This window comes from Canis lupus, chromosome 8 (assembly GCF_003254725.2).
Source record: "Canis lupus dingo isolate Sandy chromosome 8, ASM325472v2, whole genome shotgun sequence".
Classification (NCBI taxonomy): domain Eukaryota; kingdom Metazoa; phylum Chordata; class Mammalia; order Carnivora; family Canidae; genus Canis; species Canis lupus.
The window spans coordinates 32343527-32363101 of NC_064250.1; the positions used below are offsets into that span (position 1 = coordinate 32343527).

General features: G+C 36.9%; 1 protein-coding gene across 2 annotated transcripts in view; it reads left to right on the forward strand.

Moving 5' to 3' along the window:
* Window positions 1-19575, forward strand: part of TMEM260 (transmembrane protein 260) — a 73298-nt gene that overhangs the window by 16518 nt on the left and 37205 nt on the right. For both annotated transcript variants that reach the window (XM_049113213.1, XM_025442521.3), the window contains exons 4-5: window positions 6598-6775; window positions 7953-8066. In XM_049113213.1, coding sequence (XP_048969170.1) covers window positions 6598-6775; window positions 7953-8066 — 292 coding nt within the window. The remainder of the gene's footprint in view (window positions 1-6597; window positions 6776-7952; window positions 8067-19575) is intronic.

The following is a 19575-nucleotide window of genomic DNA, read 5'->3' on the forward strand; positions in this document are numbered from 1 at the left end:
TGCAAATTTTAAGAAATATAGAAAAACCTGTCTTTTCAGTACCCATTTAATTCATTTAATAAGGTCTAGAGAAGGGGCAAACACCCTGGTTTTAATGAAAATACTTTGGGAAAAACTTCTTGGAAAGGTATGCCTATACTGACTTGGAAACAATCAGTGGGAGTCAGCCTAGCAAAGGCAAAACGGCATTCCTCATCTGCAGAAAAAATGCAGAGTTGGAGAAATAGCTTGTAAAAACAAGAACTTACAACTCATTTAGTGTTGCTAGAACATAAACTATGAGTTGGGTTATGTCAAAAAATGAAGCTGCGGGTAGGCTGAGGCCAGATCATAAAAGGTCTTGTCTGTTGTAGTGAAGAGGTTGCAATACACTTTTTTTAAAAAAAGATTTTAGTTATTTGAGATTGAGAGTGTCTATGTGTGAGACGGGGAGGGAGAGATTAGAATCTGAAGCACAGAGCCCCATGTGAGGGTCAGCCTCACAATCACTAGATCATGACCTGAGCTGAAACAAAGAGTTAGAGATTTAGTAAAGAGTTGGAGGTTTAACCTGAGACACCCAGGCAACCCTGTAATATGTTTTATAATGAAAGAGAATGCCTTATAGGGTTGGAAGCAGAAAAAATAGAAGATCAAATATGGTTTAGATCCTTCACTCTGGTGGCAATGGTGGGCCTAAAGCTGGAGGCAGACCACATAGGAGGCTATTGAATTGGTGTGAGCTAAAGTAGGGCAGTGGTGGTATGGGTGGAGAGAAGGATGAGTTTTCAAAATGGTTATGAAGTAAAATTGGCAGTATGTGGTATGTTTGGGGGGGAGAGAAGGACAGGAGCTTTGACAATGACTCTTAGGTTTCTTAACTTATGTAACTAGGTAGTTGATGGCAGTTACTAAGAATATGGGAACAGGAATCATTTAGGGAAGTGGATGAGAAATTAATTTCACACGTGTTGATATTAAGGTTCTGTGGGTCATCTAGATTTGGAATGGCTTTGTGGTGAGGTGTACAGCAGTCAATTGGACATCTGTCGTTTGAGAGTAAGGGGGAGGTAGCACTAGGGACAGATTTGGTTACTTCGGTTTGTGGTTGGCAGCTGACATCAAGATAGCAGATAAGGCCACCCAGGAGGAGTATGTAAGAGTGAGAAGAATTGCCTGAGAATGAAATCTTGGAAACACCAGCTTTAAAGGAGATGATGGAAGAAGAGGAACCGTTCAGAGAAAACACTGAAAGAAGATCCAGAACCACACAGGGAACATCTGAGGGATGTAGAGCCCTGGTCAACTCAGTAGAGTTGGGGTGGGGGTGGGGGATCAATCCAGCAGGGCGGTCCTGAGAGCCTGTTGTATTTGGCAGTTAGATGGTAATTGTGTGCTATTTCTATAGAATGTTAGGGAGAGAACAGAAAATAGAGGCTACAGATGCGGACAGCAGGAAGCTAATACTGACCTTCACTATGATCCTGAACTGTTCATGAAGTCATCTTTGACTTCAGCTTCTCTTTAGTCATTTATCTCTGTCTCATTAGGGTGAAATGAAGCAAGCTCAGATAGTGGAATATGCCTTACACAATATAATGAGACTACCTACCTACCTACAGTCAGTGAATAAAAAGAGTCTTCAGAAAGTCCTCATGGCTTGGGGCACCTGGGTGGCTCTATCAGTTAAGCAGCTGACTTTGGCTCGGGTTGTGATCTCAGGGTCTTGGGATTGAACTCCGCATCAGGCTCCTTGCTCAGCAGGGAGTCTACCTCTCCCTCTTCCTCTGTTTCTGCTCTCTCTCTCAAATAAATAAAATCTTTTTAAAAAAGAAGGAAAGAAAAAAGAAAAGTCTCATGCTTATCACTGCTGACATCGTCCTTTGCCTGTCAGCAGATCACAGACCCGGTTTGCAGGGTGCTGATGTGGGCCATCACATCTCCTTGTTAACAGGCATATGGTGTCCTGGCCATGCCGCACCCCTGTCTTCCTATATAGCACTCAACTTGCAAACTTAGTAATGTATACTGTATTGCTTGTCTTTTAGGACAAATATTTAGTTTTAATGAAAATCTTATGATTTTGAAAACAGCTTTATATTAAATTCTTTCCCATCCCAGGCTCCCCTCAGCAACAAAGTCCAGTCTTGTTTCACTGTTCCATCCTTTAACCCTTCCACATCCCCTTCCCCGACCCACTTTTCACTACCTGGCATAACTTTAGCTTTCAGTTCACTCATTTCTTTGATGCCTCTACACTTGTCTTCCATCTGACTGAGACCTAGAACCCTTTGTTCATCCTTTTTTATTGCCTTCATCAGCCCCCTGCTGCTTTGGTACCTTCCCTGTCCAATCTAGGCCTCACGGCTTATTACAAACTACCTTCCCTCTTGTCCGGTCCTACTTGCGAGGCAAAGCCGCTAACCCTGGCTCTCTCCAGCCATTTCGGGCCAGCTGCCTCAGACCTTTCGATAGCCATGCTGAAGGTCCTGCGACTTCATATCCACAGTGACTTCAGCTTCAGCTGGGCTTTTGTTGCTACCTTCAAATCCTTGTATGTACCCTTTCTCAACTTGACGTTTTTCACAACAGATGTTCTGAATTTTCACTTCCTTAGTCTTGGTACATGTTACACAGTAACTGTTGACTGATTTTTTTTTAAGATTTTATTTATTTATTCGTGAGAGACACACAGAGAGAGAGGCAGAGACACAGGCAGAGGGAGAAGCAGGCTCCATGCAGAGAGCCTGACGCGGAACTCAATCCTGGGTCTCCAGGATCACGCCCTGGGCTGAAGGCAGCACTAAACTGCTGAGCCACCCAGGCTGCCCTGTTGACTGATTCTAAATCTTAACATAAAGCAAACTTTGTAAAGGCAGTAAGTTAAAATACATGTGTTTTAATGGACAGTCACAGTTCAGAAGAGGCTGCTGAAATCAATGAAATTCATACAAGCTTAGCTTATACAGAGTACTATGAACACCCCAAATCAAATAGTAAAATGATGAGGCCTCCAAATGTTTTCTATTGTACGTACCCTATATTTGGATGCACACATAACTTTCTGTTCTTAGACACATTGCCCTCTCTTCTATTTTTCACAAAGCTATGACCTCTTCAGCATTTATTTTCAGAATTTGCTCACAGTTTGCCTTGGAAACTTAATAGGAATAACAAAGAGGGAAGGCAGTGTGTTTCTGTCAGGGCTCTTGGGTGCGAGCAATGGACTCTGGCTGTGTTCAGCAGGGAAGAAGTGTATTAAAAGTTGAGAAGAACTCTGCAATAACATGAAGGACAACCTAAATTTTAAATGAGCAGTGGATCTGAATGAACTTCTCCAATGAAGACATGAAATAGCTAATAATAAAACTTGAAGAAAGGCCCAATATCATTAGCCACAAATATGTGTGTATTGTTTTGTTTTTAACCATTTAAGAGTAAACTGCATAGATAGTATCCTTTACCCTAAAATCCTTGAAAGTATGTTTCTTAAAAACACGCACATTTTCTTACATATCCAACAGTGCAGTTCTCAAAGTCAGGAAATTATTGTTGATACAACATTGTTATCTATGGAGGTGATTAAGATTTTGTCAAATGTTCTGATAATATCCTATTTAACAGAAGAAAATAATTTTCCATCATTTCTTTTACAGCTATTAGTTGTTGACTTTCTCTTCCCCCATTTATTTATATCACTATAGATTCATAGATTATTTTTTCATTGGGTTGCAATCTACTACAAGCCCAATAATGGGACAAACTTCATATACTTCCCAATCTATTCCAATGAAAAGAATCTCGAATTTTCTTCTGTTAAATAGGAGTGGGACTCCTATTTAAGAGATTAGTGGGACTCTTCCAAGAGAGTGGGACTCTTCCAAGCCTTTATTCTATTGTTATATCCTTTTAGTCTGTTTCGTATGGATTCATGGTCTTTTGCTTTGTTTTTGTCTTTCAAGACCTTGGCTTTTTTTTTTTTTAATCTATATTAGCCAGTTATTTTGTAGAATGTTCTTCAATTTGAGTTTGTAGGTTCAGGTAATATGTGTTGCAAGAATACCATAGAAACAATGCTCTATTCTTTTCATTGGAATAGGTTGGGAAGTATATGAAGTTTGTCCCATTATTGGGCTTTAACTTTGATCCTGTAGTTAAGATTGTGTCTGCCAGGTTTTCTTCTGTAAAGCTACCACTTTTCCTCTGCAGTTAATCTATTTAGAGGGGGATGTGTTTTGACTATATATGTATTTCTGTAAAACTTTTACCCAATAATTTTGATAATCCATTATTATGATGATAACGGCTGCTAAATTCCATCATTTCTTTTACAGCTATTAGTTGTTGACTTTCTCTTCCCCCATTTATTTATATCACTATAGATTCATAGATTATTTTTTCATTGGGTTACAATCTACTATTATAATTACTGATGTTCATATTATCCTTGATTTGACCCCTTTAAGCTGGCTCCATGTCCTTTTGTCATGTCCTCTTTTGAACCCTTCCTTACTTTCTGGCACAAGATACTTAGATTCATTTTGTACTTGAGATACCCTTGACCTGGAGTCAGCCATTTTTCCAAGGAAGCTAATTTATGTTTTACATAGAGGAAGGACTCTTGTATCTTAAAGATGCTGACTTTCCAAAGTAATACTGACATATGAAACATAGAGATTCCTTTTAAAATGTTATTCGTTCTTTAAGATTAATTCATTCTCTCATTCACTAAGTTTCCTTTCTGTGCTTAGGGCTAAAGATTTCCAATATAAATGAAGTTTAACTCAAATTCACATTTCAGAAACAACGTCAGAATAATTATTATAGGCACCTACGTGCTATAAGGTTCCAAGATGAGCTAGCAACCTGGGAATTTTGAAAAAAGAGTAGAGTTTGAATAAATAGAAGAAATCTGACAAGACATTCACTTCATGGGTACAGCATGAGCAAAGGTATGGTGCTGGGAATAGGCATGTCTTATTAAGAAATTTTGAAGAGCCTAACTGATTGGTGGAGATAATGTTGGTGATTAGTGGCTAGGTAACACTTATTGGGAGCTTCATTCCAGCCTGACTCATTTAGAATATTTCCTAGAGACATGAAGAGTCCTTAAATTGGGGGGCTAGCTAATCATAAAGAGTATGTTTTAGGAAATTTAATGTGATGTTATATTGCAGAATAGATTGGAAAGCAGAAGACTACTTGGGAAGCTTAACTGAGTCTAAGGTAGTAGGAATACAAGTTGAAAATAATCCAGAAAGTAATTTAGAGGGAAGAAATGCCTTCAATGTGATGAATCAGGGTCACTGGGAGAATGGCAAACTGAAAGAAATAGGAAACTGATGATTTTTATAAGGGAAAGAAAAATATATTGCAAAAAGGAACTCAAAACCAAGTTTGGTGATAACAAAACTTTAATTTTTATTTTTCTATGATGCTTGATTAAAAGCCATAGAATGACTCCACAACTTTTATCCAAAACAATAGAGTATAAAAGTGATGATTTAGGGCCATATATTATTATTGACTATTAGACATGGTAATGTTTGCTGAATCACAAGACTTGTTAGAAATATTTGGTAATAGCTTTTTTATTATTTTAGATTTGTGGTGAAATAGGAAGTTGTTTTGCTCTATCCACCACATTACTGTCTCAAATCAAATCTTGGAATTGAGATCTAGATTCCTGATTGATTTGAAATGTCTGACTCTCGTTAGCATTGGCATTGAGATGTTTGTTTCCAAGTGTGCCGTTTGATTCTTTTTTTTTTTTTTTTAATTTTTATTTATTTATTTATGATAGTCACAGAGAGAGAGAGAGAGAGAGAGGCAGAAACATAGGCAGAGGGAGAAGCAGGCTCCATACACCGGGAGCCCGATGTGGGATTCGATCCCGGGTCTCCAGGATCGCGCCCTGGGCCAAAGGCAGGCGCCAAACCGTTACGCCACCTAGGGATCCCTGCCGTTTGATTCTTTTTGTGTTATTGGAATTCACATTCCCATCCCCCCCTTTAAAGAAATACATCACTTTTCAACTTCAACCTTGTGTAAAGAAGACATCTCTAGAAACTAAGAACTTGGCTTTCAAGATCTTTAAATCACCAAATATTGTGATGACATCTTTGCCATATGTTGGGAGATAAACTTTAATGTGGTCATGTGGAAGTGCCAGGGCCCAAACACTCCACAAGAAGTGAGAATGAATGTTCCTGAATAGCTGTTTTGCCATTTCATTAATTCTGGTCTTAACCAGACCATCATTCTAATTTGTGGATAGAGCAAGAAAAGTGACACAGGTTTGTTATCTCTCCAGCTACTATCTCTTCAGGCTTTCTGAACTGGCTTGAATCCTAGAGGTTCCATCTGAGAACTTAACCTCATTCAATCCATAGGAGATCAAGCAGGTTTGTTCATTTGTTTGTTAATAAGTTAATATATGGACTTCCTAATTAAAATCTGTTGGAAGAAATTATTATACGAAGTAATGTATTAACCATATAATGTGTTGGGATAGTGCTGGGTGACTGTCATAATTTCTGCTGCTACAGTTTATAAAAAGGAAAAGAAAGTCGGTTCTTTTTGTTGGGAAAGAAGATTTCATGTTATCTGTATTTGCAGGCTTTCTGGCTCATATGCTGGAGGAATCCTTGCTGCGGGGGTGTTTTCATTTTCTCGTCTAACATGGCAGTGGTCCATTGCAGCAGAGGTTTTTAGCTTAAACAATCTGTTTGTGGGGCTGCTTATGGCTCTTACTGTACATTTTGAGGAGGCAGCAACTGCAAAAGAAAGATCAAAGGTAACTTATTTTGATTTTGATTAAAGTGAAATCACTTTTTGTTTTAATTTTTAGACAGATGCTGTATTTCTTTTTAAGTTTCGATGCTGTTTATCTGTTCTGATTACTGTCAAGGCAAGCTAGGCATGTTGAGAGAGAAAATATTCTGAGTTCTTTTACTGTGAACCATGATAGCCTCTATAAAACATGGGGCTTTTTTTTTTTTCTCTACCAGAGTTCAAAAGTTTTCTGGAGAATGAGAGGATTGAAATGCCCTCTGAGTCCTATGGGCAAGATAGGCTTGTTTGCACAGGCACGTGTGTGTGTGTGTGATTGTAAGATGCCAAGCTCTAGATTGACCACCTTAAATTATATACCATTATGGTACATTGACTTACTCTCTAATTGCAAAAAAAGACCAAATTTGTACTTTTTTTTGGTGTCAAATGGATAAATGAAGTAGTTCAGAAGAAGTTACAATGAATTATAAGGTAAACACTAATATCAAGATCCTTTGAAATGTGAAGGAACCCTGTCTTCTAAGAGCTTACAGTCTAATCATTGGGAAGTACCAAACCATCTTAGTGTAGGCAGCCTCTTGTTGTTAAAGAGAAGAGCACCATGGTTTATCAGTGGTTTCCATAAACAGAGCTGTGCTATTAGAGTTTTTTCTCTAAACTTTTTTCTGATTATGAAAATTACACATGTTCAAAAAGAGCAAAAACAGCACCCATAACCTGGTTTCTAAATAAAGTGTTCAATTTTATTAATTTAATAGAAAAAAGTAAAATGGAAAAGATGCCTGAGTTTTAGTTACACATTTTATTTTATTTATTTTTTTAAAGATTTATTTATTTATTTAGTTACACATTTTATTAAGAATTATACAATATTCTATTACTAGTGAGACTTATCTAGTCATCACACAGACTTTCTAAAACTTAGGTTGAAGGCAGTCATTTAAGGCCAAAACTGCAATGATGTGGTGAGAGTGGACAATATTATAAAAAAATAATAATAGTGCTAAATATTAGTGTCTGTGGAAGCAAGATTGTGTGTTTAAGAGGTTGAATTTAGCCTGACCTATGGTACAAATGCTTGGTTTTCATATAAAGAATAACGTTTTACTATTGTGTTTACTTAAGAGTTTTAGGTAAATATTTAACTTAGGTTTTTTTGTTTTTTTTGTTTTTTTCAGATAGCTAAAATTGGTGCTTTCTGCTGTGGCCTTAGCTTATGTAATCAGCATACAATAGTACTCTACGTTTTGTGCATAATACCATGGATTCTCTTTCGACTTTTAAAAGAGAAGGTAGGTTTTTGGGTGCTTTTAATGAAAATTTGTAATATTTTCTTAAGGCCTGATATAACATTTTTGGCATCAGAAAACATGGGGCTTCTTTTTTTTTTTTTTTTTTTTTTTTAGTTTTATATAAAGTATAAGTGACCTTAGGTTCTAACAACATTGACTGAAAAAAAATAGGATTTACAGAAATTATGCAATATTGATTGCAGTGACATCTGGCTTGTTTCATAATTTCCTTACTGATTTTGAACAGCATCATAACAATAGGCTAAAAGGAGTTAAAATGAAATAAAAAATTTCCTTGATTGTTTTAATATATGTCCTAAGACGAAGGATAGTGTGTTAATAATAGATTATTCATTCATCTAGTTGTTTGTTGAATATTTGCTCTGTGCCGGATGCTCTAGGTGTTAGAGATTCAGCTTCTGACAAAACAGACATCATCACTGCTGTTGTGAACCAAGTAAAAATCTCCAGTAAATAACAATCTTGTTTTCTCAGAATGTATTTCTCTAGAATTTAAAAATAATTTATTTTAGTTTTCCCTTTTTCTCAAAGGAAAAATGATCATTAATTTAAATAACAGTATAAAGCATTATGAGAAATTACTATAGCATGTAAGGCATTGTGAGATGGACATAAAAAGGTGTGGAGCTGAGGTTTTGGAAAGATAGAAGCCCTTTACTCTTCTGTCAGTCTTCCTCCTGGAAGTTAAAACAATAAATACAGAGCCAGTACTGGAGTCATTTTACTTAATTTGTTGTTTATTTGTTTGTTAATTATACCTCAGCTGCATTTATTTATCATTTCATTATTTGTTGCTATAGTCAGAATTATATTAGGAAACATATCTTTCGTAAAATTTTTATACAGAAATAGGGAAATTATACCAAAACGGTAATTGTATTTACCGTACTTGGATATATGTTGTTTTTAGCTTCTGACAACAAAGCAAAAAGGATAACATGAAGGTTATAACATTCTTATTGTGTGATTTAAAAAAATGGAAATAACAAGTGACAGCAAAGGTCAATTTTCTCTTGGAACTGAATTCTGTTAAGTCAATCATGTACAACCTTATATGAGGGATATTAAACAGCATACAGGCTGTTTCTGACAGTGGTTTTAGAGAATATACTAAAAGTAGTTTATCTGGTCTTTTATAATATAAACCCTTGATTTTTAAAAATGGAGATGTAACATAAAAAATACAATTCAGTGAAGACTTTTCTATAGATTACAAACCTGAGGAGGCCCAAATATTTTTCCTATGGATTGATGGATGCATCAATGGGGATGCATTAACATCCTGCTATCAGTTACCTTAGCCATGCTTTTTTTTAAAATCCAGTCTTTTTTTCTTTTTTTTTTCCAGTCTTCATTTATTTCTCTTTTTTTTCCCCCAGTTTATTGAGATACAGTTGACATATAACATAAACATAAGATTAAGGCCTACAACATGATGATTTGATACATGGATATATTTTAAAATGATTGCCACAATGAGGTTAGTTAACACATCTATCACCTCACACAGTTACAGTTGTGTGTGTGGAGAACTTTAAAGATCTACTCTCTTACCATCTTTCACAACTACAGTACAGTACTATAGTCCCCACACTGTATTTTACATCCCCAGAACTTATTCATATTATAACTGGAAATTTGTACACTTTGACCACCTTCACCCATTTCCCTCATTCCCTACTCCCTACCTCTAGGGATCACCAATCTACACTCTGTTTCTGTGAGTTCGGTTATTTTTAGATCCCGCTATAAGTAAGGTCATACGGTATTTGTCTTTCTCTGTCTGACTTATTTTATCTAGCATAATACCCTCAAGTTCTATCCATGTTATTTGCAAATGGCAGGATTTCCTTCCTTTTGTGGCCGAATAATACCCCATAGTATGTACATATGGATATATGTCTTCCATGTTTTCTTTTAGAAGTTTTATGGTTTCAGATTTTACAATCAAGTCTTCAATCCATTTTGAGTTCATTTTTGTATGTGGTGTAAGATAGTGATCCAGTTTCATCCTTTTGCATATGACTCTCAGTTTTCCTAATACCATTTATTGAAGAGACTGACCTTTTCCCTTTGAATATTTTTGCCTCTTTGTCATAAATTAATTAACCGTATACACATGGGTTTATTTCTGAGCTCTATTCTGTTCCACTGATTTATGTGTGTATTTATGCCAATACCACACTGTTTTGAGCACTATAGTTTTGTAGTATAGTTTGAAATCAGGAGCATGATGCTTGCAGCTTTGTTGTTCTTTTTCTTTTTCTTTTTTTTTTTTTAAGGTTTTATTTATTTTGGATCCCTGGGTGGCTCAGCGGTTTGGCGCCTGCCTTCAGCCCAGGGCATGATCCTGGAATCCCAGGATCGAGTCCCACCTCGGGCTCCCTGCATGGAGCCTGCTTCTCCCTCTGCCTGTGTCTCTGCCTCTTTGTGTGTCTCTCATGAATTTTAATTATTTATTCATGAGAGACACAGAGAGAGAGGCGGAAACATAGGCAGAGGGAGAAGCAGACTCCATGCGGGGAACCTGATGCGGGGTTTGATCCCAGGACCCGACGATCATGACCCGAGCTGAAGGCAGACACTCACTCAACCACTGAACCACCCAGGTGCCCCTGTTGTTCTTTTTCAAGATTGCTTTGGCTATTTGGGATCTTTTGTGGCTTCATTTAAATGTATTATTTGTTCTACTTGTGAAAATAACAGTGGAATTTTGTTAGAAATTGCCTTGAATCTATAGCTTGTTTTGGATGTTTTAACAATATTAATTCTTCCAATCCATGAATGTGGAGTTTCTTTCCATTTATGAGTATCTTCTTCAAATTCTTTAATCAGTGTCTTATAATTTTCAGTGTACAGGTCTGTCACCTCCTTGGTTAAATTTATTTGTAGGTATTTTATTCTTTTTGATGCAATTATAAACAGAATAAATTTAGTTTCTCTCTGCTAGTTCATTGTTCATGTATGAAAAAGGCAACAGATTTTTTTGTATTGATTTTGTATCCTGCAACTTTATTGAATTCAGTTAGTAGTTCTGACAGTTTTTTGGTGGTCTTTAGGGTTTTCATTATATAAAATCATGTCATTTACATGTAGTGACAGTTACACTTCTTCCTAATTGCATGCTCTTTATATTGTTTCCTGCTTAATTGCTCTGGCTAGGACTTCCAATACTATGTTGAATAAGAGTGGTGAGAGTGGGCATCCTTGTCTTATTCCTGATCTTAGAGAAAAAGCTTTTGCTTCTCACTGTTGAGTATGATGTTAGCTGTGGGCTTATCATATGGCCTTTCAGTGGCCATATACCTACTTTGTTGGGAATTTTTATCACAAAAGAATTTTGTAAATGCTCTTTATCTATTGAGAGGATCATATGATTTTTATCTTTTATTTTGGTAGTGTGGTGTATCATACTGATTGATTTGCAGATGTTGAACCATCCTTGCCTCCCTAAAAAAAGTCCCCCTTGATCATGGAGTATGATCCTTTTTTTTTTTTAATCCTTTTAATGTATTGTCAAATTCAGTTTAATATTTTTTGAGGATTTTTGCATTTATGTTCATCAGGGATATTTGATATGACTCACAATTTTTTATCTTTTTTTTATATTTTGGGGGTCCTCTGGTTTTGATATCAGGGTAATGCTAGCTTCATAAAATGTCTGGAAGTATTCTCTACTCTTTAGTGCTTTGGAAGAGAATAAAGAGTAAAGATATTAAATCTTCTTTGAATGGTTGGTAGAATTCACCAGTGAAGCTGTCTGGTCTAGGACTTTTGTTGGGAGTTTTTAAATTACTGACTCCATCTCCTTAGTAGTAATCAATCTTTTCAGATTTTCTGTTTCTTCATGATTCAGTCTTAGAAGATTGTATGTTTTTAGGAATTTATACATTTCTTCTAGGTTGTTCAATTCCTTGGTGTATAATTGTTCATAGATGTCTTTTATGATCCTTTGGATTTCTTTGGTATCAATTGTAACTTCTCTTTAATTTCTCATTTTATTTATTTGAGGCCTCTCTTTTTTCCTTAGTCTAGCTAAAGGCTTGTCAGTTTTGTTAATCTTTTCAAAGAACCAGCTCTTCGTTTCATTGGTCTTTTCTTTTGTCTTTTTAGTCTCCACTTCTTTTCACTCTGATCTTTATAATTGCCTTTTTTTTTTTTTTCTAATCTGGGGCTTTGTTCATGTTTTTCTCATTCCATTAGGTGTAAAGTTAGATTGTTAATTTGAGATTTTTCTTCTTAACTACTTTATTTCTCTTTATTTCTATGAACTTGCCTCTTAGAACTGCTTTTGTTGTATCTCATAGATTTTAGTGTGCTATATTTCTTTTGTTTTCTTTTTTTGGTGCATTTCATTTCCATTTCATTTGTCTCAAGGTATTTTTTAATTTCTTTTTTTGATGTCTTCATTGACTCATTGGTTGTTCAGTAGTATGTTCATTTTCATATATTCATGATTTTTCCAGTTTTCTTCCTGTAATTGATTTCTAGTTTGATATTGTGTTCAGAAAAGATGCTTGATATGATTTCAGTCTTAAATTACTAAGACATGTTTTGTGGTATAACATATAATATCTCCTGGAGAATATTCCACGTGCATTTGAGAAGAAAGTATATTCTGCTGCTTTGGGATGGAATGTTCTGTATATATTCATTATTACATCTAATGTGTTGTTTAAGCTCAATGTTTCCTTATTATTTTCTTTCTGGATTGTCGATCCAGTGATATAAATGAGGTATTAAAGTCCTCCTAGTATTATTTTAGTGCTGTCATTTCTCCATTTAGGTCTGTTAGTATTAGCTTTATGTATTTAGGTATTTCTCCATGGGGTACATAAATATTGACAAATGTTATATCTTTTGCTGGATTGACCTTTTAATTATTATGTAATGCCCATCTTTATCTGTTATTACAGTCTTTGTTTTAAATTTATTTTGTCTGATGTCAGCAGTATAATTATCCCTGCTTTCTTCTGGTTTCCATTTGCTTGAAATATCTTTTTCCATCCCTTCATTTTCAATCCATGTGTGTTCATATATCTGAAGTGAACCTCTTGCAGGCAGCAGATAGATGGGTCTTATTTTTTTATCCATTCAGCCACTCTCTGTCTTTTGATCAGAGAATTCAGTCCATTTAGATTTAAAGAAATTGTTGGTATGTACTTATTGCTATTTTATTAATTGTTTTTCATCTCTTTTATAATTTCTCTCTGTTCCTTTCTTCTTTTCTTGGTTTCTTACCATGTGGTTTCATGACTTTCTGTAGTGTTACACTTAGATTCCTTTCTCAGTATCTTTTGTCTGTCTACCATGGATTTTGCTTTGTGGTTACCACGAGGCTCATATATAACAGCCTGTATGTATGTATGTACATATATATACACATATATATATGTATATATATGTGTACATATGTATATTTATATGTGTGTATATATATATATATATATATATTAAACAAGCTGTTTTAAGTTGATAACAAGTTAAGTTTGAATGCATTCTAAAACTATACTTTGCGGTGCCTGGGTGGCTCAGTGTTTGAGCATCTGCCTTTGGCTCAGGTTGTGATCCTGGGGTCCTGGGATCGAGTCCCACATCAGGCTCTCTGCAGGGAGCCTGCTTCTCCCTCTGTCTATGTCTCTGCCTCTCTTTGTGTGTCTCTCATGAATAAATAAAATCTTTAAAAAAAATAAAGATATACTTTTATTCCCCCTGCCCTGTGATTTATTGATGTCATATTTTACATCTTTTTATTTTGTATATCCCTTAACTAATTACTGTATTTGTAGTAATTTTTCTACTTTTATCTTGTAACCTCATACTAGCTTTATAAGTGATTAAACCACTACTATATATTTACTTTACCAGTGATATTTTTAAAATATTTTTTCTTATTACTAATTAATACCCTTTCCTTTTAGCTTAAATTCCTTTAACATTTCTTAATAAGGCTAATAAGGCTAGTTGAGTGTCAGTGAACTCCTTTAGCTTTTATCTGGAAAGCTCTTTATCTCTCTGAGTGATAACTTTGCCAGGTGGAGTATTCTTGTTTAGGAGTTTTTTTCCTTTTAGCACTTTGACTATATCATGCCCTTCTCATCTGACCTCCAAAGCTTCTGCTGAGAAGTCTGGTGATGTCCTTAGGATGTTTTTATAGGTAATGAGTTGTTTTTTCTCTTGGTGCTTTCAAGTTCTCTCTTTATTCTTACCTTTTGACATTTTAATTGTGTGTCTTGGTGTGGGTCTCTTTGGGTTCATCTTCTTTGGAATTCTGGGCTTCTTGGATCCAGTTGTCTGTTTCCTTTCCCATGTAAAGCAAGTTTTTGGCAATTATTTCTTCAAATAAGCTTCTGCCCCTTTCTCTCTTCTCTTTCTGGGACCTCTATAATACACATGTTATTCTGCTTGAAATTATCCTATAAATCTCTTAAGCTATCTTCAGTTTTTAAATTCTTTTTCTTTTTGCTGCTTGGTTTGGGTGAGTGCCATTGCTCTGTGATTTAGCTCATTGATTCTCTCTGTTTCACCTACTCTGCTGTTGAACTCCTGTACTGTATTTTTTCAGTACAGTTATTGTATTCTTCAGCTCTGTGACTTCTGTTTGGTACTGTCTTATGTTTTCTGTCTTTGCTGGACTTTTTGCTGTATTTATCCATTCTTCTCCTAAGTGTGGTGAGCATCTTTTGGACCATTACTTTTAACTATTTGTCAGGCAAATTACTTTACTCTGTCTCATTAAGATTTTTTCCCCAGGGCTTTTTCTTGTTTTTCACTTGAAATATATTCCCCTATCTCTTCATTTTACTTGATTCTCTGTGGTTGTTTCTGTGTATTGGCAAAATAGCTGTCTCCCGGTCTTGCAGGAGTTGCCTTGTGTAGGAGATGAACATCATTGTTTAACTTGCTCTTGGTTGTCTCTCAAACCTTTATAACTGTCTAAGCAGCCTAAGTTTTTCTTGGCAGGTTCCAGTTGTTGTGTCAAGACCTGGGAGTATTCCAGAGGGAGGGATCTTAGTCAGCACCTAGTTTCAGGCTGATTGGACACTAGCTCCTCACTCAGCATCTTTAAGGTATGCACATTTATACAGTCCTGTGAGACTACAGTCACAGACCCTCCTGGCCTCCAGAACAACTGATCTGGAGGTCTTCCCTTAGGGACTGTTGCAAATTCAGGGTTCCAGACGAGTATATGAGCCGCTTTCTGGGAGGTGCCAGCAAGCTGTAGTGAGGCAAGGTGAGAATTCAAAGATGTTATCCTTCAGCCTATGTTCCCTGAAAGTCTTTAGATGTATGGTAAATGTGAAACCCACCCCTCAGGCTGAAGTTTTTTCAGAAGAAGACCAGTGGTTGTTTTAGTCTGTTGTCAATGCATTCCCTTGGGGCTGGCAGCCTGCTAAGCACTGTCCTTCCACCTATTTCAGACCCATAGGACACCAAAATGCAATCCCCCTTGGCCACCAGATCCAGGCACCTATGGGGCATGCCCTGTGTGGGCTCTACACACCAGCTGACTTAGGTTGCACCATCGGTGGAGTGGTATGTGAGGGCTGGGCATTTGCCCAGCTGGCTTTGACAGAGCCTTGATGGAGTGGCATGCAGGAGTGGGTGCATTCACTGGCATTAGCAGGATAGAGGAAGGATGCCAGAAATGGCGCCCTCCCGTGTCTTTGTCCCCAGACAGAATTATACCAGACTTCTGTCCTTGCAGCAGACATTTGAACATTAGCAAATGAATCTCCTTTACTTTTGGTCTAGCACTTTCCAGACTGCTGCTTCTGTACCAGTTTCTGGGGCAAGTGAGTCCTTAAGAGCAGAGCCTTTGTCCCTTACAGCCCTATAATTTTCCTGAATATTTGACCCATTGGCTTTCAAACCAGATATTTGGGGGGGGGGGTCATCTCCCTGGTGCAGGACCCAAAGGTTGGGGTGCCTTATGTGGGGCACAACCCCCTTGCTCCTCAGGGAAAAGTCCTATATTTCTGAGATCTCTTCTGGCTGTGGGTTGCATCCCTGGGGTGGGGTTTTCGGTGAGACCATGTCTCTGCCTCTCCTACCCATTTTCATATAGCCTTCTTATTCTTTGACATGGAGGTGCTTGTTCAGATAGTTTTTAGGTCTTTGTAGCTTTGTTGTGTCTGTGGGAGGAGGTGAGTTCAGAATCTTCCTACCCTGCCATCTTGAACTGCCTCCCGATTACTATAGTTTCATGATGTAGTTTGAATTTAGGAAGCGGATGCCTCCAGCTTCATTCCTCTTTGGCAAGATTGTTTTGCTATTTGGGGTCTTTTTTTGTTCCATACAAATTTTAGGATTTGTTTTTCTGTTTCTGTTAAAAACTGCCATTGGAATCTTGATAGGGGTTTCATTGAATCTATAGATGGTTTTGTGTAATAGGGACTTAAAAAATATTAATTCTTCCAAACTGAACAAGGGGTATCTTTCCATGCATTTGTGTCTTCTTCAGTTTCATCAATGTATTGTAGTTTTCAGTGTACAGATTTTTCACCTCCTTGGTTAAGTTTATTGCTAGGCATTTTTAAATTATTGCTAGGTATTTTATTGTTTTTGATGCTATTATAAATGAGATAATTTTCTTTCTCTTTCAGATACTTTATTGTTAGTGTATAAAAACACACAACTAATTTTGTACATTAATTTTGTATCCTGCAACTCTACAGAATTCATTTATGAGTCTAACAGTTTTTTGGTAGAGTCTTTAGGATTTTCTCCATGTTAAGATCATGTCATCAGCAAATAGAGACAGTTTTACTTCTTTTTTTTTCTGATTTGGATGCCTTTTTTCTTTTTTTTCTTGCCTGAATACCCTGACTCTAGCACTATGTTGAGCAGGAATTGGTTAGAGTGCGCACCCTTGTCTTATTCCTGATCTTAGAGGAAAAACTTTCAGTCTTTTACCATTGAGTATGATGTTAGGTATGGACTTGTCACATGTGGACTTTATCATGTAAAAGTATGCCCCAGATCAATTAAATCAGAATTATTTTAGGGTGGAATTAACTACCAGCTCAGCTCTACAAATGGGCAAAACAGCTGGCTTGGATCTCTGCTTTGGGCACTGCTGCAAGTAGGAATACATTCTGTCAGATCTGAGTACTGGCTACTGAAAGCCCTGCTGCCCCTTTCCTGTCTGTGTGATCCTCAGGGGTTGAGCCCAACAGACCCCTTCCTCCCTCCATGGTCGTCATGAGGTGAAGACCCAAATGAGCCTCCTGGAAAGTGTCCTGCAGTGCTGGGGGAGCTGGATGTCCACCTTGGACTCTCTTTTCCCCCTGGAAAAACTGTAGCCCTAGGGGTGCTCTGTTAGTGCAATGCTGTGCTAACGTGAGGGAGGGGTGATGCAGTCAGAAGACTCCTTTTTATTTCTGATGTGGTTCTTCTTAGTCTGTATGGTCCAGGGTGTGCTTTAGCCTCACCCCTGGATTCTGGGATTCTTCTCAATGATGTTTTGTCTGTAGATAGTAGCTAGCTGGTCTTCCTGTGGGGAAGACTGGAATCACGAATGATCTATGTTGCCATCTTGATGGCCCTATTCCTAGATGGGCATCTGATGTCAGAGAAGGTGCATTCAGATAACAGAGAGGTACATTGACACAAACTTAAAAAGTAAATATTTTGGGTTAGTTAATTGAAAGAGGAACCATATGCTTTGTATAAAACATGCAAGACTCAAAGTTGACAAGGTAGGAACGTAGTCCAAGGGCCTGTTTATTCTGTCCTTAGGTCAGCTACTGATGAACGATGACATTTTGGGAAGTATGACTCTTCAAAGGACATTGCATTTTCACTAGTTCAATAGCAGAGGCTAGAAAATAAGGTGTACCAATGAAGTGATAGGGTAGTGGGATCTTACTGGTCAGATGATTTAAGGCAGAGTAAGAAGTCCTGAGTCAGTTGGTTGCAATCCTGGCTACTCACATTATCTGAGATGCTTTGCTTTTAAAAAGTCTGTCAATGTATGTACAGATGTATACATACATTTTTGTATATGTATGCATATTTATGCTGATCTCACCCCAAAATAATTCTGATTTAATTGGTCTGGGGTAAGGCCCAAACATTGATATTTTCAAATAGCTCTGCAGGTGATTCTAATGTATGTACAGCCAGGACTCAGTGCCACTCTCCTGCAGTGTCTGAAAAAGCTCTCATGTAATTGTCTCCTTGTTTATTTCCTACACAAAAGAAAAATTCTCTATTCCATCATGCCACTCTAAATGGAACTTTATAACATGCAGAAACTGTCAAAATATAAACATTTGCTTTATTTAAAATGACTTTTAAGAATAACAAAGGCATGTTGCTCAATTAGTTATTTCTTATACTCTTTTTATGCTATTATTTTTATGCATCTCATTACTATAGAAATATCAAATGAAATCAGTACTATAATAAGAATACTTCATTTTCAATTAAGAGTGTTTACTTGAAAATGCTAATATAAGTCAACTGCTTATTCTTCTGGGGATTGTGAACCTTGGTTCTTGTATTCATGGTCACATATGAATTTTCCTTTTTTGTAAAGGAAAAGTTGACATATTCCAATTATGGTATTTATAAGAGACCCTTTCCTAATTACTAAAGCAACCACTATTTAAATCTTCTAGTATACAAGAATTCTTTTAGATGTAATTTTTATAAGACTTTGTCAATATTTTCCTTTATTTTAGAAATGTATAGATGAGGGGGCACCGGGTGGCTCAGTCAGTTAAGCGTCGAACTCTTGATTTTGGCTCAAGTCATGATGTCAGGGTTTGGGATCAAGCCCTGCATTAGGCGCCGTGCTCAGCAGGGAGTCTGCTTGAGATTCCCTCTGTCCCTCTCCCTGTGCCCCTCCTCACCCAAATAAGTAAATAAATATTTTTTAAAAAAGAAATGTGCAGATAAGAAATATAGTCTCATATGAGGCAACATCGTTAGGTACAACAAATTTCCATCAGTACTCCATCTTATATGTAAGTTGAGGAAAAGGAACATTTGGATGAGCTGGAAGGTTATTCAAAAGCTAACTTCAGGGATGCCTGGGTGGCTCAGTGGTTTAGTGCCTGCCTTCAGGCCCAGGGCATGATCCTGGAGTTCCAGGATCAAGTCCCATATCAGGCTCCCTGCATGGAGCCTGCTTCTCCCTTTGCCTGTGTCTCTGCATCTTTCTCTCTCTCTTTCTCATGAATAAATAAATAAAATCTTAAAAAAAAAAAAAAGGCTAACTTCATTTGTGCCAAATATTTCCATGAAATACCCAAAACCCTTGTCAAAAGAATCATATTGTCAGTGTGTAATCGTAATAGAGAATATAGTTGAAGTCTGCTCCTGGTGATGGTGATGAAGGGAATCGTATTGGAACAATGTTTTGGGTATATTCAAAGTCAGCCAAATAGTCATTTCCAGTGGGTTATCTCAGCTGTGTAATGCTGCATGTCATGACATGGTTTTAAATATAAATACGATACTTTGGAGTCTTCCCTGTATT